General features: G+C 39.1%; 1 protein-coding gene across 1 annotated transcript in view; it reads left to right on the top strand.

Moving 5' to 3' along the window:
• The window catches only part of grid1a (glutamate receptor, ionotropic, delta 1a), a gene marked incomplete at its 5' end in the record, with an annotated part of 277,281 nt that overhangs the window by 246,410 nt on the left and 15,464 nt on the right, over positions 1–15,407 (top strand). Inside the window, 4 exons of the mRNA XM_079385913.1 lie at positions 1,099–1,200; positions 3,025–3,222; positions 3,446–3,776; positions 6,490–6,628. Of these exons, the coding sequence (XP_079242039.1) occupies positions 1,099–1,200; positions 3,025–3,222; positions 3,446–3,776; positions 6,490–6,628 (770 nt within the window). The remainder of the gene's footprint in view (positions 1–1,098; positions 1,201–3,024; positions 3,223–3,445; positions 3,777–6,489; positions 6,629–15,407) is intronic.

The following is a 15,407-nucleotide window of genomic DNA, read 5'->3' as shown; positions in this document are numbered from 1 at the left end:
GCTAATGTAGTGACTCACAGACAGGATAATACTCACAAATAGGAGAGTGGTTTTGTTCATGGAATAATATAAAGAAACCGAAATTGAATGAAAATTAATGTGCATGTTCTGTATTGTATATTGTCTATGTGCATATTCAGTAATGAAGTGGTTTTCATATCGGGATATTAATTTAGGCGTTTTCAAGGCAGCACTTCGTTTTATTTTTCTTCCTCCAGAAATCTCTGCAATTCTTTCAGCCCAAACCACTTAATATACTAATTGTATTTGAGCTTTGTTTTTGTTTTTCGTTTGTTTGTTTTATTAATTGTTTGATTGTTTGTAGCCAAGATGTCATCATTATATATATATATTTAAATTAGCTTTCCACTTTTCAGGGACGGGACAGTAGGAAGAAGACAGGAAACACTGGGAGAGTGTATTCCAATGTCGGGTTGCCTTTTGTATGCATTTACGGCATACAAAAAGTTACAACTTAATCTTGCCTAAACTTCAATAAAACTTCTAGCTTCTATTCTTTTAATAATTTGGAATGATTACATAAAGGTTTCAAATTGAGATTTTTTTATTGTTGTAGTGGCATCCGTTCAACTTCAAGGCCTTCAGAAATTAAGAAACTTTTGATAGAGTTATTCTTTTGTATTGTTTTCTGTTTTATTGTGTTTTCTGTGTTGATATTGACTGCAATCAGCAGACTGTGAAAGCATATCGACAAAGAGCAGGCGTGTGAGTGTGTGTGCGCACACTTGGGTGTGTGTTTCATTTTAGTTTTAAAAGAGAAGGGGAAAATGTGACAGCTGTTGCCTAGGCGACCACCTCACACACTTGCATGGACATTTTCACCTGGGCGTGTAACAAAAGCACAAATAGCTAAACCTCTGCGATGAATCCTGAAAGGGATACTGATTACTGTTCAATGGTGATGGGTCGGTCATAGACGAAAACATGTTTTGGGACAAAAACTCAGGTCGTGGAAGGTCATCTCTGGCTTTTAGCAACTGTCCTGTTCCTCATTCTGAATCTTTTTTCCCACTCTCCCTTTTCTTTGCAATCATTTTTGATCGAAGCTCAATCACAATCTCTTCCTCCGTCTCCCAGCTGGCGACATGGGACTCTGATCGTGGGCTGAACGGCAGTCTGAGGGAGAACCGGGCTGAGCATGGCATGCAAGGAATTACTCTGAAAGTGGTGACCTTACTGGTGAGTATTTCAATAAATCTGATTCAGCTCCCCTTAGGTACAATCAGTGTCTTACTGATGTCAGGTTACTCTTACTCCACTGTAGAATAAAAAGCACGACATGATTTTCATACAGTAAGTAGGGCATGTTCATGGAATAACATTCCTGTCAAGCAATCATTTCACTTTCCCCTAAAACTAATTCTTGATGAAAGAATGTTGTTTAAGCCCCATTCCTAAGCCTAACTATGAACTTAATGCTAATATCCATTCTGACTGGTAGATAGGAAACTTATTCCAGGAATATTATTCCAACAAAGATGTATTGATGCTGATGGTTGTAATAATTTTCCTGTGAATAATGATTAGGAATTTTATTCCAGAAATAACAAAGAACTTTCCAGGAACTTGTCCTACTTGTTTAAATTATGTAAAATGCAGAGAAACATTGCAGTGTCACCTGTTCTTATACAGTACATCTAACAGCATACTAATTGTGGCTAGGGCTGGGTACATATTTTGTTTTTCCAGTTATTTAGAAGAATATATGAAAATATATAATATAAAAGTCAAGTTGAGAGCTTGCTGCTGCAATATATCATGGATCACAATGACATTTATTGTTTATAGTTGCCATAAACAGTATATGTTTCCACGTGGTTGGACTGTGTGGTTTTCGTCTTGTCTCTCATCAGACATTAGTATTTTAGTCATGCAAAATCTTGATGTTTTTTTTCCCAGAGATTCCTTTGGGGTTTGATCTTTATTTATTCTTCAGTCTATCTCTGTTGTGGTCTCTCTAAATACAATTACAGAGCACTAGCTTGAGTCTCAAATATTTCATCTGTCTGTATTCGAGTGCGCAGGGCCTGCTTCACAAACAGTCAATCTTGTTTGGTGGCGTTATGCCTTACTGCAAATTGCCCAGGTGAATTTAAAAAGGTAATTTCTGTCTGATGAGGAATTGCACGCTTCCCTGGCCATGGTGTAACAGGTCAGCATTTAAATTAACCTGAGACCAAAGGGTCCCAGTTTTCACTGGTAAAAGTGTCAATGCTTTGAATGTGACAGAAAACCAATCTGACCACAAGTCACGACCTGAACACGTGGATTTACCACAGAAATAAGGTTTGCAATCAATATTAAATCTTTTATTTGCAGAAATATGTCCAAACGTATTAGTCAGGCTCTGATTTCATCTTTGCATCCCCTTCAAATTAGTAAATGACAAGATTCAGTCTAAATCTGTCTGACACTAACGCCAAATAATAGCTATGTCAGCTTTAAGCCTGTCCTTTACTGTCAAGATGCTGTGGGAGATACATGTGAATTGTGGGGAATTTAAGATTCTAATATCACTGTTTGAAAACATCTGCAAATGAATCCTAAAAGTTTGGGGTTAATACTAATTTAAAAAAAAAAAAATAATAATATTTTTATCAAGCAAGGGTGCATTAAATTGAGAGAAAGTGACACTAAAGACATACATGTTATACAATATATAATGTTACAAAACAACTGTTTTCAACCTTAATAATAATAACAATGTTTCTTGAGCAATAAATCAGCATATTAGAATGATTTCTGAAGGATCATGTGATGCTGAAGACTGGATTAATGGCTGCTGAAAATTCATCTTGGCATCACAGAAATAAATTACATTTTACATTTTAACTGTATCTTTGATTAAAAATCTTAATGATCCCAAACTTTTGAATGATAGCGTATGTGTAGAAAGAACAAGCATATTCTTCCGTTCATCACTGCTTAATTTAGTTTCAAATCAGGTTACCAAAGTATAATTAAATAATAAAATGAACCTCAAAATTATTCTGTTGTCTTCAGGAGGAGCCATTCGTGATGGTGGCAGAAAACATTTTAGGTCAGCCCAAAAGATATAAGGGATTTTCCATAGATGTTCTAGATGCCCTGGCCAAAATTCTGGGCTTTAAGTATGAAATGTATCAAGTGGCTGATGGGAAATATGGATCTCCTCAGGCCAACGGGTCTTGGAACGGAATGATTGGAGAACTAATTGAGAAGGTGAGGTTCACATTCATAAAGACTATTCCATGTAGTGTTTTTTTTTTTTTTTTTTTATGTTAAACTGCATATTGATATTAGTCAATTAATTGTTAACTGCTTTAGGCACATATGGTTTTGAAGGCATTGCACTTATTCAGATTTACTTTCTTGTAACTTATACAGCCAGATTTCACGTGTGTTATTGTTATCTCAAATTTCATGTTGACTTATTACTATTTAGAGGGCAGATGTGGCCATTTCAGCCATCACCATCACTCCTGAGCGAGAGAATGTGGTGGATTTCAGTAAACGCTATCTGGATTATTCGGTGGGAATCCTGATGACTAAAACAGAAGAGAGACTCAACATCTTCTCCTTGCTGGCACCGTTTGACCTGGCAGTGTGGGCCTGCATTGCTGCTGCCATTCCTGTGGTGGGTGTCATGGTCTTTCTGCTCCGACGCGTCCAGTCTGTCCGCTCCCAGAATCCTCCTGGGCCCCACCAGCCTGCTTCTGTCACGACGTCCTTCCAAAATGCCATCTGGATCGTCTACGGAGCCTTTGTACAGCAAGGTGAGCTGGGTCACGTCACATGAACATGAGGGGTGAGGTATTGCTGAATAGTCACCTCACTTGGATGGTGCAATCAGTTGCTGACATCTCGTCTGCAGGAGAATGGCTAATGCAGAGATTTTAGACTTATTTTAAGAAAATAGCTTTTAAGCAGAATATATAATTTTTCAAGTATTTTAGAGCACTAGAGACAGTCCCTAGAGTCCTACATTTTGACTGTTTGACAAATTATATTGTTCCATAGGAATTCTGTAACTCACAGCTGCATGTGTCTAAAGGTGCCTGTGAAGAGAGGAGTGAGTGTATTTTGTTGAAGTTTTAGATAAATGGCTGCACTTTTCCGTTCTGAGTACTCTGGGTATCTTGTCAATACCAGGCTGACTCTAAGTCGCTTTCAAATGTAGCAAGTTAGACCAAGCTGCAAGCAATTTACAGCTGCTGAATGACATTTACATTTTTTTTCTACAGCTGTTTGCCAATTTGTAATTATAAGCCTTGGACCCATAAGTTGATAATTAAACACACCATGAGTAATTATGAAAATAGGTTTTGCATTTGGGTCACCTTTTTAAATAAACATTTGCTTGTCATTTACGAAGGACAACCATATAATAGCAGGTGCCCTATACTGTTTAAATTGTGTCAGAGCTCCTAGTAGCAACTCTTCTTAAAAAGTAACACATCATGAACAGCTCTGCTTAACATCTGCCTTAAAGGATTAGTTCACTTTCAAATTAAAATTTCCTTATAATTTACTCACCCCCATGTCATCCAAGATGTTTATGTATGTCTTTCTTCGAAAAGAAATGAATGTTTTTGATGAAAACATTCCAGAATCTTATTCTTCCAAACGGTTGAAGGTCAAATTTATAGTTTCAGTGCAGCTTCAAAGGGCTATAAACGATGTCAGACGATGAATAAAAGTCTCTTGCGAAACGATCGGTCATTTAAAAAAAGTTAATAAAAAAGTATATGCTTTATAAACACAAATGCTCGCCTGTTCTGCGATGCGCATTCGTGACGTCACGTACGTTGAAAAGGTCACGCTTGACATAGGCTCCATCTCATCTTCTCCTCTAAGTTCAAAATTGTCCGACATCGTTGTTTTACCTTGTAAACTCGTTGAGTTGTAACTCCCTTTTTTTGTAAACGGCGTTTGACGTAGTATTTACACGTTCAACTTGTAAACACTGACTCGGTGCTTCCGCCTACGTCAAGCGTGACCTTTTCAACGTCATTACGTCATGACCGCGTATCGCAGAACAGGCGAGCATTTGTGTTTATAAAGTATACTTTTTTTTTTTCTAAATGACCGATCGTTTCACTAGATAAGACTCTTATTCATCGTCTGGTATCGTTTATAGCCCTTTGAAGCTGCACTGAAACTGTAATTTTGACCTTCAACCGTTTGGAGTCCATTGAACTTCACTATATGGAGAAGATTCCTGGAATGTTTTCATCAAAAACCTTCATTTCTTTTCGACTGAAGAAAGAAATATATAAATATCTTGGATGACATGGGGGTGAGTAAATTATCAGGAAATTTTAATTTGAAAGTGAACTAATCCTTCAAAGGGAAATTAAAGGGATAGTTCACCCCAAATTTTAATTTTTGTATGAGCTTTCCCTTTATGATCAAGCAATATTTAGCTTGTTGTCCATCATCAGTCCTCTTAAGTGGCCAGTGTGACTACTGTGAAATTTTATTTAGAAAGGATGCATTCAATAAATCAAAAGTGACAGTAGCAATGTTTCAGTATATACTATATTTTGATCAAATAAATGCAGCCTTGGTGAACATAAGAGACTTCTTTCAAAAACATTAAAAAATCTTTCCAACCCCAATGTTTTGATGGTAGTAGCTATTTCATTTCCAGTCATATAAAATTTGGCATATTTTACTTTGCTCTAGAATACATGCGACTATGTTGTAAATGCAACTAATCATCATTTATGAAAGGATTTGTAAATATATTGTGAAATCCCCTTACTAAACTTACACATTGGTGTGGTGCAGAACAAAAATTATTCAAAGATTCAACGTTTATGTCTGGGCATATAAAAAAGCACAAGAATTTAATTTTTTTTTTTCTTGGGCGGTTCAATGCGGAACTAGTGCACTCTCAACCCTATAATGAGCATGGTTGCCCACTTAACCTTTGACCTTTCCAATTACAGACTCTGTGGATATCCTTTCAGGCCTAAAGGGACATTTTAGATCTCAGATAATTTGGCTCCGAATCCCAAAAGAAAACTTATAGCCCCTAACGAGCTCCATTGAGCATGATAGCGGGCAGATCTTTTCCCTTCCCATTTCTGTGTCAGTGATGACATTTCCAAGGCTGTGTGCGCTGGAGAGGAATATTGTGTTGACATTTCAGCACAGGCTTATAAGGTGTTGAGCTTTTCTGAGAAAAAAGGGTGATGGGAGAATGAATCTTATTACATGGCTGCAGTGCTGTGTCACTGCCAAAAAGCGGCAGGAAGAAAAATAATGGAAGGCTGAAATGAGATAAAATCACAGATGGGTTCAGTGATATAGACAAGGGGTCAAGGTTTAGCTTGTTAGCATGAATCAGTTAGACCCTGCTGTCTAAAAACCCTGCATTTTTCTCCATTCTTTGTGTTTTTTGTGAATCGATGTATCTTTGAATTGGTGTAAACAATGGCAAGCAGTCCATTGAATGTTTTCTTTTCTTCCTTGTGTTTGCAGGTGGTGAAACCTTCATAAGTTCAATGGCTCTCAGGATTGCAATGGGAAGCTGGTGGCTATTTACCCTCATTGTCTGCTCGTCCTACACAGCCAACCTGGCAGCCTACCTCACCGTGTCCCGCATGGACAACGCTGTTCGGTAAGCTAACTAGTCCAGCTCTGTGTCTCAGTGCCAGAACTCCACACATCTGCAGATGCTTATCCATATGCAGGCTTGTAAACCCTGACTCATCACGCTGTTGACCACATTGTGTGTCATAGAGCCTTATTAGAGCTGTCACATGTCTAAACGTAGCTCCAGGTTAGGATATCACGTCACTGGATCACATTCATTAGCATCAGATTAGGGCCTGCACGACTGCTCATTTTTACTAGTTGACTAGTCATTCAGAAAAGCAGTCAATTATTCTGTCGGTCAGTGTTTACCTTATGTAAATGGCTCACAATGCACCATGCCGTTTCAGCAAAGTTCAACGCTGGGTTAACAGAGTACGCGGGGTGATAAAGTGTCTGCTAGTTGATGTGGGATAGAGAACATGAAAATGTGTGTGTGTTCATTAATACATGGCTGCAGTCCTGTGTCACTGCCAAAAAGCAACAGTAAGGAACATAATGGAGGAAACAAATGAGAGAAAATCACAAAGGGGTTCAGTGATATAGATAAGGGGTCAAGGTTTAACTGGTTAGCATGAGGCATTTAGCCAAATGGTGTACTGAAAAGCATGTTTTTTCCATGAACAGCCATTCAAAGTCACATGCTCTGACTGAAGGTCCGAATACACTATACAACTTTCAGTTGCAGAGATAAAACACACACACTAAACAAGGATCACACTAGCAGACTTTCAAGTCATTTCAAACAAACTCATGCAGAAACACACATCTTATTGCTAGGAGACACATGACAAATGAAAACAAAATGTTTTCTATAATTTGTTTAAAATATCTAGCACGTTTGATATCCTCTGACTGGATGAATTCAGAGTCAGAAGCTAAAAAAATCAGAGTCCATCGTACACTGCACTCTTTTCTGTAAAATGTCAGTTAAAATCTGCGATCTGACTCTGACTTTAGACAACTAACATCGACTTGATCAGACTAGATCAGGGCAATAACCTGGGCGAAAAGTCATATAGTGTTCAAGCTTTTGGGGTGGTTATTAATGAGAATATTGGCTTGTATGTGAATATGCTTAATGGACTTCTACCGCCTCTGGTGTCCACAGTAGCTTTGCTTTGCTTAAAATGTGCTTTTTGAACACAATGCACTCTAGTTTCATTATATTTTTACCATTGCATAATAACAGTTCTGTTGTCACTATATAAAATGAACTATTTAGTCATTTTAGGGGGGAATGAATATTTGATACTGACCCAGTGTGACAGAACTAGTCAGTGCAAACCCTATCCGACTCTGAATTTTCAAGGCATAGAGAAAGTAAGTCTAAAATTGAAAGTAGTAACATTATGAGTCAGCTAAATGCTTCATATTTCTTCAAATTAAATCTGAAATCACAGCATGCCGGCTGTCTCTTAGAGACCAAGTTGGTCCTTCACTTCCCAGCAGGGAGCTCACAGTTCCTGACATTCTCCATAAATTCCACGAAAGGTCGCCTCATATTAAAATCCTTTCATTTTTTCCTTTGTGTAGACGCCAGAACCTTTTCTTCTCCTTTTATGTGTTCTAGGTGTTTTGTCAATGCCAGCTACTCCCACTTCAGAGAAATCTCATGCACTTGTTGTTATAAACACACAGGTCTTTTTTATATTTATATATGCACTGCTTACAACTATCAGATAGCACAAAAAACACGCCACAAACACAAAAGAGCTGCAGTGATTCTTTTCTTTCTCCCTCACTATAGAAGAATAATTGCATTGTCACAGAAGAAATAAATGCTCTTTCTGCTTTAAAACCTGCCTTTTATTTGACTCTGAGAGTTGTTTTATATGAACTGGTAATGCCCTACCTGATGTGCAAATTGTTTCCTACTGCCTCTATAAATGTTATCTGCCTGCTCGTTGAATTCGGCCCTCTCAGCTCAGCTTAAAACCCAAGACTGGAGAAGCTTATTGCATTCTGTCCCTCTGAATTCTGACTTTATACTGCTGGCGGACCTGTTAGTTCACCAGTGAAATGCCTCACACCATTTGCCCGAAGGTTCAGCTTTAGAACATTAATGGAGAGTTTGGTGCTGTCGCATTTCTTATTCAGCTCTTGTGAGAGAGGAGTGAGTGTGTGTGTTGAGGCTCTGGGGGATTATTTCTTCCGTCTCTCAGTGGCAGCATCCACAGCTGCTATGGTTGTGCTAATCACCTTGTTTGTAACTGTTATTAAAATCAGGCAGCCCTGCTGGTGCATGATACGGTATCGTTAGCACGCTGGGAGCCCACTGGGAGTCTTTCATATCTCTCACCAGCCTTAGATATAAAATGGGATTCAGGCTTGACAAACGTTGTGTACAGTCCTGAGTTTCCCAAGTGCTCGGCTTCACTCTGCTAGTGGGCTGTGATTGGCTTATGGAAGTGATGAAAGCATTCAAAGTGCTGTTGAATTTGTATGCTATAAAAATCATTGCATGTGTAATTTCGTTTATAAAATGTAGGTCTACGATTTTGCATTGTGTTTGTAAATTATTTTGTGAGCATTTAGTGACCCTTTTAATTTGCATGATTTATGAAGCGGTTACTTTTTTTGGCTTCAGAACACATAATTAAGGTTGAGTGTGGTTTATTAATACGGCACCATATTTCTATGCTTAGTTGGATGTAGGGCATCTGGAACATTCTCATACAAAACAAAAACAAGATAATTGATCACATCCAAATACATTTTCCCATTATGGCTAACAATACCTTTTATAGAGCACCTCTATTGATTTGTCCTGCCGAGACCGGCTGAAAGAATCTCTGAGGCATGGAGTTTGTACTTACCCGCTAGGTATCCTGGGAAATTGCATTACATGTTTAGTACTGTCAGTCGATTAAACATTATACATTAATTGATCAAATTTATTGCAAATTGAAATACATATCAATATCTGCATATAAAAATCTAATTAAGATTATTTAAATATATATCTGAGACCCACTTATTGATTTTTTTTTTTTTTTTTTTCATCTGATTTATTTTATATTGCAGTTTTGTTTCAGTTACATAAATGCAGTTCTAAAACATTTCCCTCAAGGACAATAAAAGTATATTCAGTTGATCAAAATAAAACAAGAACTACTGATTCATTCATTATTTTCATTGTTGGTTTATGCAAATGCATCAGGTTGACATCTTTGGCAATTTTGTCATTTCTTCATGTTTTTTTTTTTAAACATCTAACAAATAAGCATATTTTTACTTCAGTGCGTCAAGTTAAAAACACTCTCAATAAGTGTGGTTTGGTGAAGAGTGTTGTCTATAGTAGCACGTGGATCAAGGGTTATAATTAAATCTATTGTTTTTTTAACACATTATTTATTTTTAGAAGTAATTATAAGTCTCACTCCATAAGACATCAAGTTGCTTTAAAGGGTTAGTTCTCCCAAAAATTAAAATTAGTCCATGTTTTGCTCACACTCAAGGTATCCTAGGTGCATATGACTTTCTTTTTTCAGACGAATCCAATCGGAGTTATATTAAACAATTGTCCTGGCTCTTTCAAGCTTTAGAATGGCATGGGCAGGTGTTTGTGTTCAACAGTCCAAAAGTCCAACAGATATAAACAGTTTTGTGTAACTTCCGCTATCTGTCATATGCACGTTCACAAGAGACTGTCTTTCCGGCGGATGACGTAGGACTTACACGAAGCGCATGCGTATGTGAGTCTCGCAAAAACCAGCATGAGCAAACATTGTTTACATGAGCAAAGGAAGCAAAGATTCCTTATGTTGCCAAAGGTAAACCAGTCTCCTCTTGGCTTATATCGAAACATTTTCTTTACAAATCCTCTCTTGTGCTTCTAATTCGTGACCGGCGTTTTGTTTTGTTCTCTCTCCGTCACGCTTCCGCATTTGTCACTAATCACCAGCTCTTACGCTACGTATATGTCCAGCGTCATCCGCCGGAACGGCTTCCGCCTACAACAGTTAGCACACTGAAAAAAATTATACTACATTTTTTTTAAAGGGGTCATCGGATGCCCTTTTCCCACAAGTTGACATGATTCTTTAGGGTCTTAATGAAAATTCTATAACATACTTTGATTAAAATTTCTCAAAGGTTTAAAACAACACCCTTTTTACCTTTACAAAAACAGCTCTTTACAGAGCAAGCCATATTGTTGAATACTGCTTTAAATGCAAATGAGCTCTGCTCACCCCGCCCCTCTCTTCCGAGCCACTTTCTGAGAGACGATAAGCTTTAGCCACATTCTTCGTGAAACTTGTTAAATAGCACGTTATATATATATATATATATATATATATGTAGGTGAAGCTGGATCACAAATGATTTGCACAAAGATAGACGCATTTAGGCAGATCGGTAATCCACTGCGTCTTCAGCGGCTCAGATGTCGGGAGTAAATAACGAATGCTATGTTCATTATTACATCCAACAACAAACACTTCAATCACTTTGGAGACATTCTTGTCTACATCTGCTCCGCCGTCGAATCAATGCCGGACTGATGACAGCTCACTCAGGGCGGGTCTAAGGTAAGAAACCTGTCCAGTCTGTGCTGAAATGCTACTGTAATCAGGAGCACATTTAAAACTGGAATATAATTTAATTTAATTCACGTGTTTCATAAACACATAATAGTTTCTGGATTACAATCCGCCATTAAAATGATAAATTTAATTATTCCAGCTGCTGTGAGAAAAGGCTGTAAATGATGCGCCACCTACAGGATATACACATGCGATAGCCTAGTAGCCGGGAAAACTTCTTTGTTTACAGATGTGATGTAATGACGCAGTGCCATGCTCGAATCTCCCACGAAAACCTACCCGTACCACTCAAATTAGAAAACATTATTATAAGCTAACCATTGTGAATCGGGCTAAAGTAAGATGATAGTTTTGAACACTGGCTGGTTATGTACTTTCTCATATATTGATTTTGGGATATTGAAATACCCCACCCCCACCCGAAACAGACCCATGTGATGCCCATTTTAATATGGATGCGTGTGCTTTATTTGACTGCTTTTGGACTGTTGAACAAAAACACCTGCCCATGCCATTTTAAAGCTTGAAAGAGCCAAGATAATTTTTAATTTAACTTCAATTGGATTCACCTGGAAGAGGATGTCTTGAGGGTGAGTAAAACATGGACTAATTTTCATTTTTGGGTGAACTAACCCTTTAAGGTAATTTGATCTAGGTGTGGTGGTCATTAACCTTACCATTTAGAAATGCTTTTTTTTTTTTTTTTTTAACCACCAGCCACAAACAGCACAATGAAGACAGTGACTCTATAATTTTCAGACTACAAACTTCATTCTGTTTGCACAAGAACCAGCGGAAAACAAAAACTTAGAAATAGTGCTGCTCCATCCATGATTTGTCAACTGAACCCCAAAGTGTATATTATAGCTTATCTCATCTCAGTATAATGATGGTGCATCTGTCCACGTGAGTCAAATTAGAGACCAAATTAGGCTCAATAACTGGCATGACGCAAGCACATTTTTCATTGTTTTTTCAACATGTTTAAACCTAAAAACAAAATAACATTGATGTACACTGTAGTTCATTTTAAATGTTTTTAAAAGAAGTCTTTAATGATTACCCAGGATGATCAAAAAAGCAATACAAATATACAAAGCCTGTGCTTAAATACAAATATTGTAAAATAAAGGTTCAAATTAAAAGAACACCTTTTTTATTATATTTCAAAATGTAATTTATTCCTGTGATAGAAAAGCATAATTTTCCGCAGTCATTACTTCAGTCTTGAGTGTCACATCATGATCCTTCAGAAATCATTCTAATACACTGATTTTGTGCACAAGATACAGTTTTATTATCAAAGTTGAAAACATTGTACTGCTTTGCCATCCTTAATTGTTTAATTAATTATTTTATTTTAAACGATATATTTTCAAGATTTTTTGATAAATAGAAAGTTTTAAAAAACAGCATCTATTTGAACAGAATAAAAAATAGCATTTTTGTAACATTATAAATGTATAAAAAAAAGTTTTTGAAATGTTGAATGTTAAATATTGAATGAAAACAAACTGCTTTGCCACAGCTTTCAAAAGACATTTTCAATTTCAGAACTGCAACATTTTTCAGGAAAGTTAAAACTCAAACAATAAAACAATAGCTGGTTTGGAGTATAAATGACTTTATCATAAATACAATGAGATGACACCATGCGTAACATTTCCATAGGTTTTTTTTTTTCTCCTCCAGCTGTGGCAGTATCACTATGATTAAACTGATTAATTGTTCTGATTTTATCTCCTCAAGATTAACAATCTGACTCATTGAATCTGAAAATAATTGTGCGGTCCTGTTAAATAGCCTTTGTCAAGGGTGATGGAAGATGCTTATCTCAACATGAAATCACTCCCCACTAAAACCACAAGGGGAAGCAATACAGTGTCATTACGCAAGAGGGAGGAGCAGCCGTCTGCCCTAAAAACATCACACATGGACAGTGTGACATCGGAAGTTGCAGATGGAAGGCAGCAGCTGTGAGCTGCAAAATCATTTAGAACTGTAGTTTGTCAAGGGGTATTAATTTCCCACAATAATTCAAATAATTAATGAATACATCATGTTTATACATTTATTCATTATTTGTGACAGTTTTAGTGTTGTTGTGTCTAGTCTGCCTTTTCATTAGGGATTAATTGTTGCATGAGCTCTGTCACAATGTGGAGAAGAGAGTATTGTTGCGCCTGTTGGTCTGGCTTCTAACTCACCTGTACTTTTTTCACTATGCAAAGTCTATATTCAGTGTCAACAATTTCTGTGATTGTTATAATCTGGCCACTGCCGTCTGAACTGAAGACACATTTCAGAACTATTTCCACCCCATCAATTGCAATTTTTGCTACAGTTTTTAAAAATTAAAGCTTTTCACAATTTTTAAATACACAAATACAAAAATGCTGGGTTAAATACAACTGTCACAAAACGGGTCAGACACAGACAGGTAAGTGACAAGTAGGTTTATAGGATGGCAGGAGAGATGGTGATTGATGCGAGATATGGCAGGTGAGTGGAAAATAGTAGATAGTCATTTGTACGTTTTGCAAGATACTAGAGTCCTTTTCATTGCAGGAGAGCAAGAGCAGTGTGTCTGATGACAAATGGGAGCAACACTGGAGTATCACTGGAGACACGAGGGAAACTGGAAGGTAAGTACACAGGTTAGTAGATTGTGAGTCAAGTACTGTTCGGGGTAGTGAACGGTAGACCAGACGAGGAGCGTGTATGGCGTGAGCCTTGATAAAGGAGAGCTTGATGAGCTGTGGCAGGTGCGGGGAATCAGTAATCAGGTGATTGGGATCTGGTGAATGTGGGTGCTGATGTACTGTGGTGACTGAAGGGACTGAGATGTTTCCCTGACATTACCACCTCCTCCAGGGGCGGCTCCTAACACCCCCATGCGGCGACGAGGGCGACCTCGGCGTGCGGGGCGGTCTGGGTGGTTGCGATGGAATTCTTCCAGCAGTGAAGGGCCCAGTACATCATCGCGGGCCACCCAGGTTCTTTCCTACGGTCCATATCCTTCCCAGTCGACTAGATATTGTAACCGGCCGCCCAGTCGCCGTGAGTCCAAGATGTCCCTCACTTGGTACACCGAGGGCTGGTCCAGAATCTCCGGAGGACGGGCTGCATCTGGCTCGGTGGATTCTGAGGAGGAGGAGGAGGAGGAGGAGGAAGAAGAACAAGGTTTGAGGAGTGAGATGTGGAATGGGGTGAATTCGGTACCTGGGTGGAAGCTGAAGGTAGGTGAATTCGTTGATCTGCCTCTGTATTGGGAACAAACCAATATAGCAGGGATTCTATAGCTTCTTGCTGGGCAGGCGGAGGCGCAGATCCCGGGTGGGCAGCCAGACCAGGTCTCCTGGCTGATACCTGGGAGTAGCGGTACATCGGGCATCTGCAAAGATCTTATTCCTCTGCACTGCTCGCTGGAGATGGACGTGATGGACGTCCCACACTCTCTTGCTCTCTCGAAACCAGTAGTTCAGAGCTGGAACCTCTGAGGTCTCTCCCATCCAGGGGAAGAGCGAAGGGTTGGTAGCAGAGTATGCACTGAAAAGGGGTCAGGCCGGTGGTATTCTGACGGAGGGAGTTTTGTGCATACTCGGCCCACGGGAGGAAGCGGCTCCAGCTGTGCTGATCGTCGTGGCATTATGACCGTAGGTAACGTCCGAGCTCTTGGATCCTGCAATCTGTCTGGCCGTTTGTCTGTGGATGGTACCCCGAGGACAAGCTCACCGTAACCCCCAGCAAGCGGAAAAAGGCCTTCCAGACTCGGGAGATAAACTGAGGTCCACAGTCTGAAACAATCTCCTCCAGGAGGCCAAAGTTTCGGAATACCTGAGTGAATAAACATTCAGCTGTTTCAAGTGCAGTAGGTAGCCTCTTGAGGGGGAGGAATTTACAGGCCTTGGAGAAGTGATCAACCACAACAAGGATACAGGTGTTACCCTCTGATGCGGGGAGGTCAGTGACAAAATCCACTACAATGTGGGACCAGGGCCTACGGGGCACGGGCAATGGGACGAGCTTGCCTACAGGGAGATGACAAGGAGTTTTGGACATGGCATGGACCGAACAACTTCGGACGTGCCGGTTGACATCCCTGGTCATACTGGGCCACCAGTATCGAGCCTGGAGGAGCGAGAGGGTCCGTTGGCTGTACCCGGTACATCGTGTACTGAGCCAAGAAGGGTTTGACGCTGGGAGGCGGAAACGCAAGTCTTCCCTTCTGGGCAGCCCGGCGGAGCAGGTTCG

This window comes from Barbus barbus (assembly GCF_936440315.1).
Source record: "Barbus barbus genome assembly, chromosome: 30".
Classification (NCBI taxonomy): domain Eukaryota; kingdom Metazoa; phylum Chordata; class Actinopteri; order Cypriniformes; family Cyprinidae; genus Barbus; species Barbus barbus.
Note: the sequence above shows the minus strand (reverse complement) of the source record. Positions and strands in the feature narration are given on the sequence as shown.